The 22,978-nt window shown below is 37.2% G+C and overlaps 1 protein-coding gene across 5 annotated transcripts in view; it reads left to right on the top strand.

The window, feature by feature from the left end:
* DIDO1 (death inducer-obliterator 1) overlaps positions 1 to 22,978 on the top strand; it is a 90,242-nt gene that overhangs the window by 51,007 nt on the left and 16,257 nt on the right. For all 5 annotated transcript variants that reach the window (XM_050918655.1, XM_050918654.1, XM_050918656.1 and 2 more), the window contains 9 exons: positions 10,346 to 10,811; positions 12,857 to 13,016; positions 13,774 to 13,890; positions 14,176 to 14,283; positions 14,936 to 15,071; positions 15,457 to 15,997; positions 16,882 to 17,035; positions 19,856 to 19,945; positions 21,469 to 21,664. In XM_050918655.1, the coding sequence (XP_050774612.1) occupies positions 10,346 to 10,811; positions 12,857 to 13,016; positions 13,774 to 13,890; positions 14,176 to 14,283; positions 14,936 to 15,071; positions 15,457 to 15,997; positions 16,882 to 17,035; positions 19,856 to 19,945; positions 21,469 to 21,664 (1,968 nt within the window). The remainder of the gene's footprint in view (positions 1 to 10,345; positions 10,812 to 12,856; positions 13,017 to 13,773; positions 13,891 to 14,175; positions 14,284 to 14,935; positions 15,072 to 15,456; positions 15,998 to 16,881; positions 17,036 to 19,855; positions 19,946 to 21,468; positions 21,665 to 22,978) is intronic.

Raw genomic sequence — 22,978 nt, 5'->3', positions numbered from 1 at the left:
GGATTCCCGATACAAAGGTCTTTTGGGTTGCTTCTGTTCCTACACAACTGTAACAGAGTGAGGAGACATTGTCAAAGGACAGCAGTGGGTTGGGAGCCCAAAATCAAAAGTCTGATGTGCATGAGATAATTGTCCTTGTATTTTTATTTTTATTTATATTTATTTATAAACATTTTTTAATGTAGAAGATGGCATAGGTGAGGAGGGAAAGGAAAATATGCCATACAATGTAAAAAAGAGGAAAGGCTGGAAGAGAGGAGCAGTGTACACATAATGGGAGTGGAGGGTAACAAGGTGGGATGAAAGCCTGTAATATTCCTGCAGAGGGAAAAGAATAAGTCCTTATCTACACACAGACTTGTGCCATTTTAACGAAGGCATGTCTACACATAATTGCACTAGTTGAACATAAGATGTGATTTTAAAACAAATTTAGTTTAAACCAGTGCAGAAGGTTGTACGTACTTTTATTTTGGCTTAGCTTAAACTATTAGAAACAGGTTTAAAGTAAACTGAAACAAGCTACTCTTAAGCTGCAGTAGCAGTGTTGACAAAGGGATTTGCACCATGCAATTAAACTAGCGTGGTTTCATGTGTAGATGCTTATTTCAGTTTGAGTGGCTTAGTTTGGTTTAGCTTAATTTTGTTTTACAGGTTTAATTTAAACAAAAATAAGTCACATTCAACCTGAAATAAGAATGTCTTTGTACAAACTTGTACTAGTTTAACTAAACCAGTTTTGAAACATACAATTAAAACATTTGACCTCCTGAGGTCCCTTCCAACCCTGATATTCTATGATTCTATACCTTTAGTAGTTAAATAAGTACGAATTTGTATGTTGCCAAGGCCTAAGAGCTAGTGGCAGAGGCATTTTGCCTAGGCAGGTAGAGAAGAAAATCCACCCTGTCATTGTTTGTCCCCACAAGTGAATGTCCAGTCTCCTGATTCAAACCTATCTCATTCCATGGGATCTGTTTTTACTTGTCCATCATGAGTCCCTAGCATTGTAGAGTAGTGCCTAAGAAATAGAAGGCACAGTACAGGGCTATCGCTGTGCAAATTGCCCATGACACATTATTGATAATAATTGAGGACTAGGGCACTTCATAAGTAAAAACTATTGAGGGTGGTGCAGAGAGGAAATCTTGAATCGAAAGTACCTGAGAGGACTCTGCCAGTACTCTGGGAAAATACATACTGGAGCCCTGCCACCTTTGGGGGTGAGGGCACATGCATCCTACTCCCCCTTTCAAGCAGCTGTCGCCCTGAGTGCTCTTGGAGGGCAGAAGGCCAGCACTCCACAATCACACTGTGTGTCTGGCTCCTGCGTGAAGAGCCACAAGAGTGAAGGAGGCGGCTTGGCACAAGTGTCGGGCACAGTCTGGCTCATAGGGTGGTTCTTTTCTACTTGTTCGATACCAATGGACATTTGATTAAAAAACTCACCACCCTATATTGCTGTTTGCATTTTTTTTTACTAATATTGTTCACTTGGTTGTATAACCAATGGGAAATCCCCCCCCTTTCCCTTCCACCAAATAAAAGGGGTTCTTTGAGGTGGTCTCTTGTGTATTTCCACTGTTGGATTCTGTTGATTTGTGTTGATCTGGGTGCAGAAGGCTTTGGAGCTGAAGATGGCCTATACTGTCCCTTGAATACACAAGTGGTTCTGAAAAAAACTAAGGCCTTGTCTACAGCAGGTATTGCCCCCATTTCAACTAGGGAGGCCAGCTGCACAAGTCTAATCCCCTGGTGTAGACAGGGTAAATTGCTGTAAGGTGATCTCAAGCAGGGAGCAAGCTGTAACTGCACATGGTAGCTTTGTCTGTCTGTGCTAGAGAATTGTATTTGCATAGCTATGTTGTTGACTTTCAGCATAACAAATCATCAGCGTAGACACGGCCTAGCTCCAGTGTTTCCTCAATCAAGTGAGAATGGAGACTAGTTACCTAGTCTTTCAGTACCTGGGTTGTAAAGTCCTAGCACACAGCACCAGTTTAGGCATTGAGATCTTGTGACAGAACAAACACCTGATATGGACATCTGACTTGAGAAAAATAGAGGGGCAAGAGGCATACCTTTTAAATCTGGATTTATTAGGATCTAACTCAGTTTTGATAGTAGGAACTAGCCCAAATCCCCAAGTTCACAATGGCGCACACATACTAAAATTGCCTAAAAATGATACTGTAAAATAAGTAAAAGCTAACTATATACAACTATTTTTTGAGAGAAATGATGAAGTCTGACAAAAACAGACTTCAGGCATAGGAGCGGTTCCTCTGATCACGGAAAAGAAGGAATTGAGATGGTTGTTGTCTGCACCTTCTTACATGGCCTTAGGCACTCACTAAATGTTCAGTGCCCCAGGAAGGTGTTTGAGTGGCACCTTACAGGCATGTCTCTTCTAGAAGTTTCTGAAGCTCTGAGGTGCCAGGTGCACATCCCAACTGTGAGACTATGCAGAGGCAACACTTGAAGAACTACAGTTACTGGTAAGTAACTTCTCTTTGTGGAGTGCTTTATAACTGACCTTTAAAGCACCAGCTGACCAAGATATTTCAGTTTTCAGTTGTATGTGAATGAATTGAAGGGTTTCACTTTTATTTTATTATTTAAAAACAAAAACATGCTTGCCTGAGAATTCAACAGCCCTTGCTCTGCAGAGAGGTGGCTTTTTAAAAAAAAGTATAATTTTGTTCAGTTATTCCCATAATTAGTCATTCCTGGTTGGTTCACCATCAGTCAGATAAGATGTAAATGATGCTGAGTGGCAAAGGAAAGTGGAAATGGCAAAATCTAGGAATATTCACAACTGAGGGAGCCTGCCCACCCATTGGTAAAACAGTTTACAATCTCTGAGTTTTACTCAATTTATTGCTGCCCTGGTTTCTCAGCTTAGTGGTCAGGGATGGCTTTTTCAACTTTGAGAGCGCCTTTTCCTACCAGTTTAGGCTAGACTACTGCAGCACATAATAATAAAGTTCATTTGGAAACATAATGCAGCTACCTGCCTCCGAGCAAGATGGATTGGCAAAAACATATTACACTTGTTCTCTACACAGGATGCTAGTTAACTTTTGCGTGAAATCAAAATGCTGGATATGACCTACATAACGCCTATATAGGCTTGGAGCCTGCTGCACCCTGTATGACCTGCCGCACCACTTGCACTCATCCAGAATCCTTAACCTACCAAGTCTAAGGGTGAGGCTAAAGGGAGTCAGGGGCACATGGCATTTCCAATGTTAGGTCCTCTCCTTAGAAGTTTACATCTGCCAGAAATACATCTGCATTCCAGTCTGGCCATGTTCAAAAGGCACAGCTCCATTCATCCTGTTCATAAGCTGCTGGCTGTGGTACCCAAAAATAAGCCTACTGGCAGGGAATTTTCACTCTTTATTTTTTGAAGTTACTGTGTGGCAATGGCATGTAGTGGTTTTACTTCCTATACTTGGGTAATGTCTAACTACAGAACCTATGCTGGCATAGCTTTGTTGGAACAGCTAAGCCAGCTTAAACTCCCACTGTAGTAGATGCAGCCTATGCTGACAGAGAAGGTTTTTCTGTCAGTGTAGGATTCCCACCTTCTTGAACAATGTTAGTGATGTCTATGAAAGCACTTTTCCATTGTAGCTCTGCTAGTCCGGGATGTGGATATTTTCATTCCCCTAACCAATGTAGCTATGCTGATACAACTTTTAACGGTAGACTATACCTGGGACATGTCTTTTGCTTTTTAACTTACTCCCGTAAAGTGATCCATATCCCTAAGTGTGGTGAGTGTCATAACTGTAGTGAATAGATACTTTCTACTGCTGATCTTAATACCCGAGTTCTACATTCATCAATATTACCCCATTCCAATGATTTCCCCCCAGCCCTTCTCAGAAACTTAAACTTATCTTCCACAGCCACAAAAAGATTATTTGTAAATATTCTTTCAAGTAATGTCTTGTACTGTTACAGTTCTAGGGGAGGGGTTATTACAAATTTTATGAAGACCTGCAAAAACCTCCCAATTTTTAAATTTATTTATATATATATTCATGATAGACTCTTCACCACTGTATCTCAGTGTGTATTATACTACGGCCATACAGTTTAAAACTGTCAGTGTGAACTATAGCAAGAAATTTAATATTTGATGGAACAATAATTCAGATAACTAAAAAGGAAGAAAAATGGCAACAACTCTCCCTCCCTTTCTGGTAAGCTGAAGTGAATTTAATTTTTAAGTGATAAAAGTTTGTAGTAACTAGATGGTTGCACACAGCTTACTAAACTAAAATCATAGGGATTATTAAATGAAATACCATGAATGATGATAACACAGACCTACCTGACTAAACAGAAATGCAGAGATTTTTCAGAAAATGTGGGTTTCTACAGCCAGACTTCCATGGAAGGAAATAAAACAACAATGGAAAAACTTGTCTGCCGTGTTGTGATAGCTGTGTTGGTCCCAGGATGTTAGAGGCAAAGTGGGTGAGATAATATCTTTGATGGGACCAGGCTCTTGGTGAGAGAGACACAAGCTTTCAAGCTCGCACACAGCTCTTCGTCAGGCCTGGGAAATGTACTCAGGAGTGTCACAGATAAATATGAGGTGAAACAAACTGTACAGCTTAAATAGTTAACACATTTCAAGGGATACAGTGGGTGAGGTAATATCTTTTATTGTACTAGCTTTGTCTCTAATATCCAGGGATCAACACGGCTACAATTACACTGCATACAACATATTTCAGGGGCTCATTCATGGTGAAGTAGCCAGTCATAGGAAGAAAAGGCGGGGGTGAGCTCGGGGCAGGGGCGGAGTTAGTGTCTGATTGTTGTAATGAATCAAATTTTGATTAATAGTTTTCTTAAAATGGTTTAGTGCAGTGTCCTTTAAATAAATAAGTATTTAAGGTAATATTCAGTAGGTATTTTCAAGTCACTGAGCTATCTGTATAAAATTGAATTAGAAAGTAAACACAGGTTTGTGCTTGAGAAATCCTATTAACTTCCAAGTTCTATCATCAAGAAGTCCCCTTAGGTAGAAATTTTTAGTTGCCACAATTTAAGATGTAGACTGAATTGTTAAGTATTGTGAAATGTCTAAAGTTTATTTCCTCATTTTCTGGTGTCTGCTGATCTGGAGAATTATCTCTCTTGACTCAAATTTTTACGACTTCAGTAGTAATGCCAGTGCCACAGAGTAGAAGATGCTACAGCATCTTTTTCACAACACTGCATCGATTGAACAACTCCAGAAGCTGAAGTTTTATATTTGACAATATTTTACTTTAGGGTGGGGTTTTGGGTTTTGTTTTGTTTTTTTTCCATTGGCACAATGCCAAGGCAGCCTGCAGCAAACCACTCTAAGCAGCCTGATATTAGACTAAATATGGGAAGTAAGGGATTGAGCACAGTATTAACTTTCAAGCTCTGTTTCCTTTTTTCTATTAAAGTGCTGATGAACAAGTATTTAACTCCCTTCCTGTTAATATATAGGGTAGAGAGAGATGCCTTCATTATCACTTCCACAATAATGGAGAAAGTCACCCATAATACAACTCAGATAAGTGTGTGTGCATGTGTGTGTAATATATATATTTAAAATCTAGTTGTACTCAGTGCTGTTCAGGTAATAATTTTTGACTTTAGTATGAAGTATATTTTAAAAAGAATTTGATAGCATACTTACCTAAAATATGATAAAACACTGCAGACTTCACTTAATATAACTTAAAACTGACTCCTTAATTCAGCTTGGCTCATTTTGAACCTGGTACATTTATAAAACATGAATATTTTTTAGCTATATGAGTAACCAACAAATAAATACTTCTAAATTTGCATATATATTTTATGTATGTATACTCCTATATTTGCATAAATTTTTTTTAGCCAAATGACAGTACTCGAAGGAAAATTTGCAGTAAGATAAATTTTTTCTGTTGAATGAGCTGTCTTAATTATTGCTGTGTAACTTCTTACAGTTTGATTACCTATTATTCGGTGTTAAAATCCTCCAGCACTGGAGGAAAAAAATCCTTTGCTATTATCAGATACTAAATTCTTCCCAAACAAAGCAGCTATCTCTCACATGGTAAAAATACAAAGTCATAGCAGTTTTACATCAGATCATGATTTTTATATCAGACGTCTAAAGTTTTCATAACGGGGAGGGAAAAACACTTCTAAGCTTCCAGAGGTTAGTGTTTGAAATATTTACTTTGAAAAAAGCAATTAATAATACCACATATTGCTTTTAGACCCTCCTTAAAATTCTAGTCAACATAGAGTTTAATATGGAGTGATTAAATATCTATGCTTTTATGAATGATGTTGATTGTAAAAGGATTTTATTCAGTTTTGAGTCTGATCAGATATTTCAGTGGAATTACTCTACTACAACCACTAGGAATCTGAACCAAAATAGGAATCTATTAGCCTCCCTTATGATGCACATTGAGGCTTATCACATCTCACTTCATTTGTCAAGCATATTGCATAATTTAATTTAAAATGTCTGTTGGACAAAAGATTAACATTTTCAAAGCAGCTGCTGTGTTTAATTGTTGTGAATGTTATAACCACTAGGTCAAAAAAGCACTTCTTAAGGGAAATATGGATGGTTCAGGAACATCATTAATACCTAAAAATATTTGTTTTATCCCCATTGTTCTGTAGACATCACATTTCTAGTGATGTCCTATGAGGCAATATCTCCCTCTGCAAAAACAGATTTTAAAAAAATAAGTGAACCACAGAAAGGGCACAATCTAGAAAAACAGCTAACCACGTCTGTCTTTGTAAGTAGAAGACAAATATCTTAACACCTCTTGAGCTTTCAGAAATGCCAGAGTGCTGGGGCTGATGCATTTCTATAAAATTAATCCCTTCAGCCATAGACATTTATATTTCAGAATTGTTTAATTGGATAATTTGCATATGACACTGTTTAGCCACATCACTTGTCCCAGCCTGAAGAAGTTTACAATGTAAGTTAGACAAATGGTGCTAGAGGGGATTGGGAGGATGATGATGGCAAAAATATTTGCGTATGTTTTATATTCATGAGGTTATGAGTATGTATTAAGCTACAAAAGAATCAAGTGTCATATTTGAGATATAGAAATATATTAAATCTTCCGTAATTTTCTGTTGGGTAAAATGCTTTTGGGCTTACACACGTAACTGAATTTCATATATGTTCTGAAAATCCTTACACAAATAATTGCAACGTTGGGAAACCTGCATAAAATTGCTAAATATGAACCATTTATAATTCCATACAAAAGAGTCCTGTGGGTAAATATGACTTCTTCCTCATTTTAAATGTTCTACACAATACTTACAAATATAGCAAATACAAACAAACATCTCTCCAGAATAGCCTTTTCTTTTATTTCTGCAACTGTAATATACCAGTCAGGAAGTGCTGAGTCATTCACTGTTATCACGAGTAATATAGCAGCACTACTCAGATTTCCCAAAAGTGTGAAAAATTGGGATGGGGGTTGGGGGTAATAGGCATCTATATAAGAAAAAGGCCCAAATATCGGGTTTGTCCCTATAAAATCGGGACATCTGGTCACCCTACTTTGTACTGAGTCGCAGAAACTTGCTTCTGCCCCTTTTTACTGAAAGCAGTAAGAAAAGATATGTACTCAAAATGAGTCAGAAGTTCAATAAACCAAGAAAGAAGGTCTGAAAGTGTTAGTTTCTGCAGCCACATCAATACATGGCTCTTGGGTATATAAGCCTCTCCTGTTCCCAAGACTCCTGACTGTTGAACGAAGTATCTGGGCTTTCTGCGTCCAGTAATTCTGAGCCTGTTTTGGCCAAACTGAAATGGTAGGAAACCCTTCTCTGTCTAGTTTCTAGGCTGAATATATGTTTTGGTACCATGGAAGTGCTTAGGTACCACAAAGAAGGTACTGTGGAAACCTCTGAGATAATCTTTACCAATGAAGGAACTAAATCTTGAGAGTTAGAAGCAAGCTTATTACATTTCAACATCAATGAAGGTTCGTCATATTAGACTGTTGGGCCCTTCTCCTCACTTCCCAGTCTATATAAGTATTAGGTATTACTGTTGTTTCATAGTTCCTATACATCCTGACTTTGGCTAATATTGTCCCAGTACATCAAAAAATGGGACAGTGATAGTTTACAGTAAATCATTTTCAGGACAAAAAATTACTTTAGTTCACTCAGTGGAGAAATTCAGTCATTCATTCCACTTGATCACGCTCAAGGTGTCAAAAGGAAGTTGTTTCATCCTGGACTGGAAATGGTCACATATTGCCCCCACAAGATTCAGGAAGGAGTCACTTGGAATGTGATTATTGACTGAGCGAGTGTAACTAATCTGGCACCTGTGGATCTTCAAGATGCTTACATTCATGTGCCAATAGCTACTTCCAACTACAATATTGTGACATCTGGTTTATTAGAGCATCAGTTCCTTGAGTTCTGATGAAAGTGTTTCATAACAGACCATCTAAAGAAGGTGTGGGCTTGTCTCTTTGTGGCTCTAGAGACAATGGAACTTATTCAACATAGTGTTAAACAAGTCCAAAAATCTATCTATCTTGCCCAGGAGGTTACACATCTTGGAGTCCATTTCTAAAGAGACGGAAACATTTTTATCCTAAGAGTCTGAACTTTGCTGCTGCTTTCTGATTGTATTGCAGTGGGTGTGGAGGGTAAAGAACAAAACGTGTTGGGTCTGCTGATAACTTGTCTTGAGGGCATTCTATGGGAGAGGTCCAGGAAGTGCACCAAATCCTCTATGATAAACTTGACTTATTCAATTAAATCTTATATTTAGACGTCCTACTTGTTTAAAGTGTTCTGTGTCATTAGAAGGGTCCACATTATAACTAGTCTAGCTACTTCTAGTCTGAGAGGGGAAGCATAAAGTCACAACTTGGTCTTCCCAGCATTCCTTCAGAAGGAAGAAATGGAATGACATTTCAGGAGTTGTTCCTGAGTAATCTCCCACATCCTCAGTCCTTCACATAATGGACTATTCGTTGCATCATAAAAGATCCAGGATGGTGGCGTAACAATTAGAATTGTTATCTGTAAATGATGATGTTTCTGTATGTAATACCCCAATGTGAAACTGTCCTTTCCTGCTTTTGCTGATTTTCCTGATCCTGCTGTGCTGAATCATTCCCTAACAGATCCAGGAATTATAGCATGAACACCTTTGTCACCATCTTATGTCCCCAAGTGGAGTTGTTGCACAGTTGAGAACTGGGGCCTTCGCTTGTGTAATCTTATACCTTTTCCTGACATCAAATTGCCTGTCTAATATCTTACAGCTTTGCAGTGGCAGAGGGAGAGGTCGACAATTAGAAAAACTTGAAGTTAAATAAAAACGTACTAATAGTTAGAGATGTCAGATTATTTCACTTACTTTCAACTGGAGCGATTAGAATGAGAGACTGTATGAAAGCTCAGTGCAGCAAACAGTACCTAATGCAGTCCTTAAATTATGTTTGTGTAAAGGAAAAGTAACTGATTTTTTAAAAACAATGTTTAGTAAAATTTAAGCTCTTGGAAATGATTTGCCACTGTGAATTCATGCTCTCAAATTTATAAAATCTAGACAATAACTACATGTACTGGAATAAATGTTAAGTAAATTGTTATAACTTGATTATTTAATTCAGATAGTAATATGTGTTTCATTCAAAAAGCACTGGTGAGGTTTTTTCATTGTCATGCAAGTTGAATATTAATATCTGATTGTTAATGAAACCCATGTCTGGACTGTTTGAGGGTGGTATAGCTTTTTAAATGTTTTGTATATATTGCGATATATCCTCATAATTTTTCTCTGAGAACCTTAAAGGAGTTTGTTTGAAATGAAGTAATCTCAATCTCCATACTCAGCGTCCTCTTTGTATGGAATATATTCTGTCCAGTATTTAAATACTCAATTTATTCCAAACCAAGCTAAGATATACCTATGCACATTTTTTTTTCATATTTTAATAAAGCCAGTGAAAGTTAAAGAATTGTGAGCTTGTAATAGGTTGTATGACACAAACTGAAGTTGATGCCTGTTTGAAAATTAGGCTGTTTGGAGGCATTATTTCCCAGACTGTTCTTTCTGAATGAATAACTGGTTTTCATTAGTAGGATCATGTCTCCCATCTAAATGAATATCGAAAGTAATAATACAATTATCAAATCTGATGCAGAATGAAGATACTAAGTGTAATACAATTTTTTAAAGATATTTGTAAAGCTGCTTCGGTATACTTAGGTATTATTGTACATGGCCATTTATTTTATAGCCATATCTTTATTGTTTTTCTGTTTGTTTTAACAGCCCAGAAGGAAGAGAAGAAGAATGAGGATAAACCCATAGAGCCTACTACAGCATCAAAGAAAGGGGTTGCTTCACCTTCTGCAGTCGAGAAACACACGTCTTCCCTGTCCAAAAACCTTGGTCCAAAGAAGTCCCCATCATTTACTAGCACTTCACTAACTAAACACCCAACTAAATATTCTGCTGCGAGCTTCAAAGGTGTAATTCCTAAGAAATCTTGGCTTTCATCAGGCAATGTTTCCTCTTCAAAACAGTCATCTCTTTCCCATGGCTCACCATCAATTTCCAAAAAATCAGTTGTCTCTTCCAATTTACCTGGAGGGCTTAGAAAAACAGCAATGTCTTCCACTTCAGCTACGTCTGCAATCGCACAAGCAAAAGGAGCAGCTAACCCCACGCAATCACAACCCAACTCTCAAATTCGACAAAATATACGACGATCCCTCAAAGAAATTTTATGGAAAAGGTGGGAATTCAACACACTTACTTTGTACAATAACTCCTCACTTAACATTGTAGTTATGTTCTTAAAAAATGTGACTTTAAGCGAAACGATGTTAAGCTAATCCAATTTCCCCATAAGAATTAATGTAAGGGACGGGGGGGCGGTTAGGTTCCAGGAAAATGTTTTTCACCAGACAAAAAATAATTACACGCACTCACTCGCTCTGTACATTTTAAACAATTTAATACTGTTCACAGCTATGATGATTGTGAAGCTTGGTTGAGGTGGTGAAGTTAGAGGGTGGGATATTTCCCAGGGAATGCCTTGCTGCTAAATCAGTGGTTGTCAAACTTTTGTACTGGTGACCCCTTTCACATAGCAACCCTCTGAGTGTGACACCCCCCGCTATAAATTAAAAATACTTTTTAATATATTTAACACGATTATAAATGCTGGAGGGAAAGCAGCTTGCGACCCCTCATGTAATAGCCTCATGACCCCCTGTGGGGTCCTGACCCCCAGTTTGAGAACCCCGGTGCTGAATGATGAACTAGCACTTTGCTGAGCCCTCAGGGGTTAATACATTGTTGTTAATGTAGCCTCACATTCTACAAGGCAGCAGGAATGGCGGGGAAGGGAGACAGCATAGCAGACAAAGACAGACATACACCTTGTGTGTGGGAGAGAGAGAGATACACTCTGCCCCTTTGAGTAAGCTGACCCACTCTTAAGTGCATTGTCATTTTAAGTGTCAGGAAGTTGAGAGAGCAGCTGCTGCCCCAGGCTCTCTCTGTCCCTGTTCCCACCCTGCTCTATGTGGAGAAGAAGGGGTAAGCAGAGTGTAGGAGCAGGGGGAGGGGGACACCCTGACATTAGTCCCTCCTTCCTCCCCCTGCATAGCAAGCAGGAGGCTCGGGGAGCAGCTCCAAGGCAGAGGGCAGGAGCAACACATGGCAGTGGAGGGAGGGACAGCTGCCATTGCTAGCCTGCTGGCAGCTGCTGCACAGGGAACTTAGGGGAGTAGGGAGCTGATGGGGGGCCGGTCCACCCTGGTTCCAAGCCCGTACCAGCTAGCTGCAACAGGCTGCTTTTCCTGCAAGCAGTGGACAAACCAGGGGGCTGCCAAACGACGTTAGAAGGAAGCATTGCACAACTTTAAACAAGCATGTTCCTTAATTGATCAGCAACATAACAACGAAACAACTTTAACCAGGATGACTTTAAGTGAGTTACTGTAAAGGCATTAACAGACTTTGAAATAAATGTTTAGACTGCACTGCTCTTTAACAGTGATAAGAAGGCAGTGACTTCATGCTTCAAGTGAAATAGTTGACATAAGCTTAACATTAAACTGAAGTAAAGAAAGTTTGGTGATATCTCACATTCAGAGGTAAAATTTCCAAATGCACAGAATCAGAATTGAATGTTAAAGGTTCTTAAAGGGCAGGGGGAAAAACCTGAAGTATTATGATGGCAATTTTAATATAAAGTCTTAAATCACAACATAGAAACTTTTATAATGCAGTTGTTACTAAGTTAAAATCTAAAGAAAATATACAGAATACAGTATGATTAATTTACTTTCCTGTTGCCAAAGGATAAAAGACTGTGATATATAGGTTTACCCCTTTCCTTATCCCTCCCCCTCAAGAAAAAATAGTAGTAATCACACCATTTAAAAACAAATCAGTTACTGACAAACACTAAAGCACCATGTAATTTCAAACTATTGCTAATTAGTTATAAAATTAAAAAACAAATCAGAGATGGTTACACAAACAAGTACAATGTCATCTTAACTTTTCCTCTTTAGTGGTAGGGAAACTAACTTATTGTAGTTCCCTTGAAAAGTGAAAACAAAAATACTTGTGTGGAGAATATTGCCTCTAAGGCCCTGAACCTGTAAACCTTTAAGTACGTGATTAACTTCATGCATGTGAGTAGCCTCCCTGAATTCACAATTTTTTTTTAAAAGATTTTACTCGCAATTAAAATTACCAAACTTATTTAATATCAATGTTGTATTTAGAGGAAGAGTAATAATAATAATTTTTTTTTTTGTACAGAGTCAATGATAGTGATGATCTGGTCATGACAGAGAGTGAAGTGGGCAAGATAGCGCTGAATATTGAAAAGGAAATGTTTAATTTGTTTCAAGTTACAGACAACCGATATAAGAGTAAATATCGCAGTATCATGTTCAATCTTAAGGACCCAAAAAATCAGGTTTGTGTTCTTAAACGCAGGATATATGCTAAAATATATGAAACCTCTTTGACACTTAACATTTTTAATTTCCATATGCAAAACTCTACTAGCTCTAAATTTTGAGGCTGTAGAACTTACCCGAAGTTATTCCAAAATCATTCACATCTTGACTGAAAAGAAGTGATTTTCAAAATGTCTTTGTGTGTGACTCATTAATTCCTAGCAAACTTGGTTACTTTGTTTGATTCAGAATACGATACTGCTTATAATGATATATTGGGCAAAGGTGACAAGAAATTCCAACTCTCTTTACCTTTCTGGCATTGTGTGACGCATTGGATGACTTCAGCTAGAGTGGATCCACAGATTCACTGGAGCTGAACAGAATGATGATCCTTTTAAAACATGAATTGAATGCTTGTGAAAATGTAGACTTGAGAGCGGAGTAAGCTGAGGTCCTTTTTATTTACAAAACAGGTATAGCATAGATAGTGGTCGTGCAAGCTTTCCTCACACCACTTTGGAAATGCAGTTCACCTTACACTGGAGGATTACTTTTAGTGATCAGAAAATAGTTCATCTGTATGCCCGTTCAATCCTTAGTATCTGTTTGTACTAAGCCTTTTCAATTTTGCTTACACCTAGTTAGTACCTTTTAATATGGAGTTCATAAATTAAGGAATAAAGTTCATTCTTCTGCAAGAAGAATCTCCTTTACTAGTTATCTAACTCTTGGTATTCTTCGACATAGCAGTAAAGTAGGTTTTTGTTTCAGGGACTTTTCCATCGTGTTCTTCGTGAAGAGATTTCTTTGTCAAAGCTAGTGAGAATGAAGCCAGAAGAACTTCTCTCCAAAGAGCTGTCTGTGTGGAAAGAGAAACCAATCAAATCAGTAAGTAATGTAATTCTGTTTATCATGTATTCACATAGGAATTGTTGATGGGTTTGTGATGTTAATAAATGACTTTCCAGAGTCACCTGCACAAAAGTTTAACATTTGCTGAGGGTGAGAATTTTGGCAGACCAATACATTTTGTAGCCTTCAGTGGTTATTGAAATAATAGGTAATAGGGTACAAAGTAGAGTACATTTGTAATTAACTATTTCAAATAGATAATAGGGTACAAGTACATATGTGAGTTTTTGATGTTAGAATATAATTTTATACTTTTCTTAGATAGCAGAGTCAAGAAGTAAATCTCATGAAAGCAAGAAGTCAGTCATAAAACAGGAAAACATACCAGATGTAAATATGGAAGATTCTCCACCAGTGTCTGACTCAGATGTAAGTATAAACAGTTGTTTAAGTGCTGAACCACTGAGGAAAATATGACAACTAGTTCTGCATACCATTCACCAAAAAAGAGAGCGTTTCTAAATATGTAAAATAACCATTTGTTTTTTACAAGAATTTGCATTTTAATTTTAGGAGTGCACCAAGCTTATTGATGGGCATACTACTGCAGACAGTCTTTAAAATCAGACACTATATATTTATCTACCTTTTGATGCTCATTTTAGAAAGATATTAATTTTTACAAGTGATCTTTGTTTCTGAAGAGTTGATCTATGCTTTCTGATAACTTTCCATATGAAAACACAATCGATAATATCACAGTTTGGTTGCTGGGAAAACTTATGATTTGATAGGACATATTTTTGATGTCAGATGGGGACAGAGAGCAGAACAATTCTTAAAAAAGAGAGCTCTTAATTTCCTGTGATGTGTCCTTACTAAAGACTGTGGGGGGAAAAGGAAACACAGGTAAAGTGATAATGTATAAAGAATGTTTTCAAAGATGCTGAGACCAAATGACTTTTTAAGGTTTTTGTTGTTAAAACAGCTTAAACTTCAAACTATGGATTCCAAAGGCTTTGATATATTTGAAATTAATGAACAACCAGTCATTTTTGTTTTTGCATTTGTTCATTTTTAGGAGCAGCAAGAATCAACCCGAGATGCACCAGAGAAAAGTAGTGCTCCCCTTCTGGATATTTTTAGCAGTATGTTAAAGGACACAACAAGTCAGCATCGAGCCCATCTTTTTGACCTGAACTGCAAAATCTGTACAGGTATACATAATGTTCAGTTTAGAGATAATGTCAATTTAGTGTTGCACATAAGAAATCTTATGTGTAAAGGGCCAGTCCAACACTCACTGAAGTCAGTGGGAAGATGTCTATTGACTTTGGTAGGCTAGGACCAAGCCCATGTTGAATAAACTGGTCCTTTTTATAGTTGTGTAGAATTAATTGATATAATTATCTTTTTCTATTTAGACCACCTTAACTCTACTTAGTTATTTATTTAGTATAGGTAGTAAACTCTATTTTCTGTTTTGAGAGAGAGAGAAGAATGCTTAGCTGCAGATGCTATATAAATTATTTGATTTTTCTTTCTAGCACGATTTATTATACAAGTAACAATAAATAAAACTTTTGTTTGTCTCATTTAAAGGTCAGATTTCAGCATCTGATGATGAACCAGCACCAAAGAAATCAAAATTGTCAATGACTTCTGCTAAAAAGATGGAGACACAATCAAAGCCAGAAGTAAAGCCAAAGTATGAAAGTTCTACATCAACTGCAGCGCCTGAAACAGAGGCAGTATCTGAAAACACAACAGAAACTCTTGGATCTGTAACAGAAACAGTCTCTCAGTCAGTCTTGGAAACAACGTACTTTCCTACAACACAGGGGCATAATAATGCAGAATCTACTTTGCCTGAAGAGGTCTCGATTTATCCTACTTCTTGCATTGCAGGAGTTGTCACTACAGTAACTGTATCTGGCAGGGACCCCAGAACAGCAATGAGCAGTTCATCTGGTACTGTGACCTCAGCATCGCATTCCAGCCCTGTGCCTGACAAAGTTTCCATGGTGGAATCCAGACAGGAAATATCAAAATCTGTTTTAACAACTCCTAAATCAATATTAACAAAACCATCATCCTCACCAGATCCAAGATATTTGACAGTTCCACCATCACCAAATATCAAGTGTGTAAATTTTATAGTAAACCAACCTCCTGAACCTTTGACATTACTGTTTTCTACCAATAATATGTTTTTTTCTATATTAAGAAGAAAGGCAGTTCAGATTTTAAAATATGTCCTCACTCAGAAAATCTTTTGATTTATCATCCCCTCGTTTTTCCTCTCCAAATGGCATACTCTGCCTACATTAAAAGTAAAGGGTGTTATGAATGTGGGATAATGGGTATATAAACTTTAGTATAAATAGAGAGAATCAGGGGAGTTACTCCAAATTTACATGGGTATAGCTAAGAGCAGAATTTCATCCTAAAATTAAAATATTCTTAGATTTGATTTTGGGGGGTGATTGGAAATTGTCTCACTATTGATCAATTTAGTAAGAGGACAAGGTCACTTGAAACAAACATACTCTATAATTTGGATGAAATGCTTTTTTTGATTTTGTTCGCTTTTCATTTTTTTCCAAAGTCAGTTATAATTTATAGTCACATTCAGTTCTTTACTATGAGAATGTTTTCATACATACAGTATCATTCACTTTTTTAGTGGAAGATGCTTACATCTACTATAGAGTCTGAGATGATAATCACATTGCTAGCTTGACTCTACAAAATATGTCCCTCACTGTACCCTTCATTCCCTCTCTCAGCATATTTGCTTTTATTTTCAGTAGGTCCTTGCATTCTTTCACCAGGATTCAGTTAATTTCCAAGCATAATTTAGATAATAATTATTTGGATTTTTAGTAGCATTAGATGTTTAAATTTTCTCGGAATATCTGTTCACTTGTTTAAAATGCTTAAATAGTTGAAGAGTGGGAGGAGGCAGAAGAAAAAAAGGGAAGTGACACTTCTAACCCTTTTCTTTCCCCTGATTTTGTTTTGCAGCACCACAGAGTCACGGTCCCCTCAGGATGGAGATACTTCCCTCTTTCTTTCTCGTCTCAGTACCATTTGGAAAGGATTTATTAACATGCAAAGTGTGGCCAAGTTTGTCACTAAAGCATATCCTGTCTCTGGGTGTTTTGAATATCTTAGTGAGGTTAGAACAGATGTTTGTATAGAATACATCTATATTTTTCATTTGTTACAAGGATTCAGGTCACTTGTTAAATATTGCTACACTGAAATTATTACAACACTAAATGGCATCACTTTACTAAAAGGAAAAACTATCTGGCTCAATATGTCACTGTGAAAGTTTTGCATTTTAATGATAATTAACAACAAAAAATAGTTGATAGTTTACATTACAACTGTCACGGAGCATAGAGTGGGTATCTATTTGGAATAAAACAAGCAGACAATTCTGATACTGACTAGAGATGGTCAAATAATAATTGCAAAAATTGTCAAAATTATTAAGCAATATTTTTGAACAAGTTATTCAACAATTTAGTTTTAAATTATTCACCTTGCTCTAATACTGAACTTAACATTAGAATATTGACACTATGGGCACTCTGTGCAAAACCACTTCTGAGCTTTTTAAATGCTGGTAGCAAGTATAAAAATTGCTTTATATTTGAATACAAAAACAAAATACTTAATAATACTTTTAGAATAGCAGTTATAATTTCAAGCAATGCATCTTTTACCTTTTTAAAATATTTTACTGCATTGAACAAAACAAATTGTTTTCTGTTAAGGAACTAATTTTTTTTATTATTATAATCTCCTATTACTAGGGGACCACAAAAACTGTAAAGTTAAGACTGATGTTGTCTTACACCTTCCTTCTTTTGCACCTGTAATACGAACAATATGGGTAGGATTTTCAAAAACACTTGGCATTGGCCTGACTCTGCTCCCGTTGAAGTCAGTGGGAGTTTTACTATTGACTTCCTTGGGAACAGAGTTAGGCCAGTTCTGGAAACTTTTGAAAATCCCACCCTGCATCTAGAAATTAGGCCATCTGGGCCGGATCCAGTGCTCATTGAAGTCAACAGAAAGATGCCCAGTGACTTCACTGAGCACTGGATTAAGTCTCAGCTGTGTATGTGGTTCCCACTAAAGTTGGAAAATTTCTGTTGTAGATCCAGTAAGCCTATATTAAAAGTCCAGTTTTCAGTGTTGTTTTTGATCTGTCTGACTCTTGGCAGTCAGACTTTTAAATATGTAATATATGTAGGGCATCTGTTTTTCAGGGTTTAGAAATGGCATTGTGGGGGGGTTATTTTTAGGAATTCTTTAGTTTTATGTATCTGTCCAAAATCAGGGGTTTTTCCATGTTGTCTGTTTGATACACTGCATTGAGTAATGAATATTATATAAATTACTCATTACAATAACATATACTTCGGAATGTTCCCTAGTGTACTGTTTCAAATAGCGCTATTTTAAAGTGCACCCACAGCGTCTACATGGCCACTTAATGCGCAACACACTGCGCTTTAGAAGTTCCCCCTGCCCCCCGTAGTCCACATCACTGCTTTGAGTAGACAAGCCCTTAGTACTCAGTAATCCTATCCGGTGTTTTTCTGGTGTTTATTTGATAAACGCTACTTTCATTTTTTAATTTATGTATAATTTCTTTTCTCTTTTGCATTGGATGCATTTTATTGGTTATCATCACCAAAAACCTCAAATCCAAAGCCCTGAATTTATGGCAATTTGTGCATATGTTCAGACAAACTGCTGTTCCACTCAAAATAGAGACTTCACATTTAAAGAAAAATTTAACTTTTTGTTTTTTACAGTAATTCTTTTTGGATCAAGTTCTGTAGTTCTAAAACAAGAAGCCCATTTTAAAAACCGTAAGAATTATTTAGTTGTTAAAAGGCTTCAGGATCCTTAGGTTCCTCTAAGAGCTAAAAATGGCCTTATTTTGGTTTCAGTCCCTGAATTGATGTTTTGAGGGTTCTATGACTGTCTTAAGCCACTCTTGGCATGGAAAAAGCAGCAGTTTAAAAAATGGACTTTGCGTAAAACTTACTTAGAGGCACAATTTAAAAAAATATATATTTTTCAGGCCAAGTTTGAGAAGTATGATCTTCTGGTATTAGATTAGAACGACCACTGGTCTGATCCACTATGGCAATTTATATGGTCCTCTGAGAAGTGAGATATTGCACTTTTTATTATTTGTAATTGAATAAAAACAAATAGTAGAGGTATATTTTATTTCTGGGAGTATGCAGATTTGAGTGACCTTGTACAAAAAAGCTTGCATTTGTTAATATCAGAACAGACTGGAAACTTTCTCCCTTTTTAAAGTACATTTTATGAGGGTATTTGTTATATTTTTTATCAAAATATAAATGTGGTTTTAGGGCACAACTTTATTATTTTTAGTTGTAATATGGGAGCCATGGTAGTAATCACTTACAGTATTTGTACTGATAAAATTTCCTGTAGCATTCTGACTGAGAGACCCTAACTAGAACACACATGGCTCGTATTCATGGGGCATAACATTCTGTTAAATTACAAGTAAGGAGAAGAATTTGTACTGCTATGCTGGGAATTAGGGTGTTAAAAAATTCACTTGTGTATAGAAAGAGGTGCTTACCTGCTCCGTGCAAAGCAAATGAGCAGATTTAGCTAATGGTGCATGTGGAAGTCCTTCAACTTTCATTGTCATTCTGGACTGCCTCTTTCCTTGTAATACGCTGTCACCCTCCCAGTAATGTGCAATAACTACATTCACCTTGCAGTTAAGAAATAGGCAATCTCATATTAAAATACACTGTATCACCTAAGTCATAAAAGGCAGGCTAAAATATTATAATGTTATAGTCTCCTGTTCCTGGAGCATAGCATCCAATAGGCTGTTGGGATGGGGCAATCTGCATTGCTTTTAAACAACATATTGTGTGTTTGTGATGCTTTCTCATATTACCGTGTAATACTTCTTGTTTAGGATTTACCAGATACAATTCATATTGGTGGGAGGATCTCACCGAAGACAGTCTGGGATTATGTTGGCAAACTCAAATCTTCCCTTTCCAAGGTACTCACTTAAAATCCTATGTTTAGCAGTGAAGAAGAAAACTAATTTTATAAAACATAATAATAGAATCCTAGAAATGTAGGTCTGGAAGAGACCTTAAGAAGTTTTCAAGTCCATCCCCCTGTACTGAGGCAAAACCGAATAGATGTAGACCATACCTGACAGGTGTTTGTCCACCCTGTTCTTAAAAACCTCCAATGATGGGAATTCTAAAACCTCTCTTGGAAGCCTATTCTAGCACTTAACTACACTTATAAATTTTTTTCTAATATCTAACCTAAATCTCCTTTGCTGCAGATTAAGCCTATTACTTCTTATCCTATCTTAAGTGGACATGGAGAATTGATCCTCTTTATAACAGCCATTAACATATTTGAAGACAGTTATCAGGTCCCCTCATGCGCAATTGTTTTAACCTTTCCTCATTAATCAGGGGTTCTAAACCTTTTATCATTTTTGTTGCTTTTCTCTGGAGTCTCTTCAGTTTGTCCACATCTTTCCTAAAGTGTGGTGTCCAGAATTCAACACAGTACTCCAGCTGAAGCCTCAGCAGTGCTGACTAGAGCAGGACAGTTACTTCCCATGTCTTACATACAACAAGTCCTGTTAATACACACCATAATGATATTGGCCTTTTTCACAACTGCATTACGTTGTTGACTCGTATTCAATTTGTAATCCACTATATTCCCAGATCCAGCACTACGACCACCTAGTCAGTTATTCCCTATTGCATATTCATGCATTTGATTTGTCCTTCCTAAGTGTAGTACTTTGCGCTTGTATTCATTGGCAGTTCTGATATAGTTCTAATTTGCTAAGCCTCCAATATTATCTGAGATGTTGCCCAGGAATCCAGTGGAAACATTTAAAAGTTAATATTTTTTAATTGGATTTATTGAAGAAAAATGTAAATTTGTGTATTTTGAGCATCTTAACCATTTTGATCCTCTACAATGTTGAATGGCTCAGATGCCTTACTACTGCTCTTCTGTGAGTAAATGAGTGAACCAAGAGAATTTAATTCTTTAGTGCTAAATATTTACTTTCAAGTTTAAAAGAGGAAAAGGGATTATGTAATGTAGGCAAGAGGCTTTACCATTAAAAACACTTTGATGGAAATAGAAAATCCATGCCTTTCAATATTAATATCTGTCATGATGCATCACAGTAAGTGTATTCCCATCATCAGTATTGCTGGAATGCTCAGACTACTGATTTATTAAGAGGCAATATTTAGATGCAAGATAGACAAGTAATGTTTGTTTTCAAAATTGTGTAGGGCTTAAAACTAATTCTATTTTTAATTTAAAATAATAGTTTTAAGCACAGATACATTTGTTTCATTTACAGTATTGCCCTAATGTAGACAGTTGGTGTTGATTATTGCCACAATTTATGGAACATTGTTTTTCTTTTAATTAAAAGTGAAGTACTTTCCAATGTAGTAACATCCCATTTAGCACTTCATTTGCTAGTTTAGCACTAGATCAACAATTTCCCCTTGTACTTTTGTATTGTAGGAACTGTGCTTGATTCGTTTCCACCCTGCAACAGAAGAAGAGGAAGTTGCCTATATTTCTCTCTACTCCTATTTTAGCAGTCGTGGTCGCTTTGGTGTTGTAGCTAATAACAACAGACACGTGAAGGACCTCTACTTGATCCCGCTGAGTGCTAAGGACCCAATTCCATCCAAACTCTTGCCCTTTGAGGGACCAGGTAAGCACATAATTTGTGGGAGGATAAATGGTACTCAAAATTAAATCAATTTCAAACATTCTAACCAAGACAAATGATGTTACTGATTTTAGGTGTAATACATGCCCTGAAGTAAGTACCAATGGAAAAGTAGTTCCTTATTTAAAAAAGTTGTAAAAATGAAACCTGTAATTTGAGAGTAGCAATAAGTAAACTCTTTGCCCCAAAGATAAAATAACCTGTAATCAATACAGTCCTTTCTGCAGTAGGCTTGGCTTACCCATTATTATGAGCATAAATTTATCCATAAAACTTGGTATATAGAACAGTCATTATATAAAAACACCACTGCCCACACATCAGCACCAAGCTGGCAGGAAATTCCAACTTTGGAAAGCACAGGAATCAAGATATCTGCTCAAATGAAAGGTAACGTTTGCAACAACTTCACAGCATCATCGTCTCACTCTAACTATGACTTTTTTCCTGCATGCTTATGTTCTAATGGGCATTGGAAACTCCATCTAAATCACTAAATGTCAAAGACTGGCTTGGGTTAAAAAAAAAAAACAGCCATTTTCCCACTCCATAGGAATGTAGTCTAACTGCACAATGGGTAGTTACAACTGGGTGAAGGAAGATTACATTATCACAATCCTGATCATTCTCATATACATTTTCTTTCATTCTATTTTTGAGAGGGAAGGAGGGCAGGCAGAGGGAGTAAAATTCAGCTTCAGTTTGCTCCTCTCTCTGTGTGGTAGGCCCAAGGCCGGCGCTTCCATTTAGGCGACCTAGGCGGTCGCCTAGAGCACCAGGATTTAGGGGAGCAGCATTTTGCTGCCCTTGGTGGCAATTTGGCAGTGGGGGGTCCTTCCGTGCTCTGGGTCTTCGGCAGCAATTCTGCGGCGGGTCCTTCACTCGCTCCGTGACCCACCGCCGAAGTGCCCCGAAGACCGGGAGCACAGAAGGACCCTTCCGCTGCAAAATTGCTGCCAACGACCGGGAGCGTGGAAGGACTCCTGCTTAGGGCGCCAAAAACCCTGGCGCTGCTCCTGGGTAGGCCTGATGACTGAGTGAAGAAGTAAGAATGAGTGGAGTGTGAATTCATCCTTCAGATAGCTCTTTTTATTCTGACTTGAATTTGATGTCTTCTAAAACTGAGGTTGAAGGAGGAGCATAAATTCAGTCACTAAACAAGAATTTGTTCTTGACACAAGGTAGCAGCTCAAGAGGCTGAAAGAGTTTGAGTTGAAATCCTGGCAGCACTCAGTTGTTGTTCTGGTGTTTTTACAAAATGCTTTAAAGAATTAATATCAAGGACCAGATTCTGCA

This window comes from Gopherus flavomarginatus, chromosome 11 (genome assembly GCF_025201925.1).
Source record: "Gopherus flavomarginatus isolate rGopFla2 chromosome 11, rGopFla2.mat.asm, whole genome shotgun sequence".
Taxonomy (NCBI): Eukaryota; Metazoa; Chordata; order Testudines; family Testudinidae; genus Gopherus; species Gopherus flavomarginatus.
The sequence above is the reverse complement of the archived record's forward strand: the minus strand, read 5'-3'. Positions and strand labels throughout refer to the sequence as shown.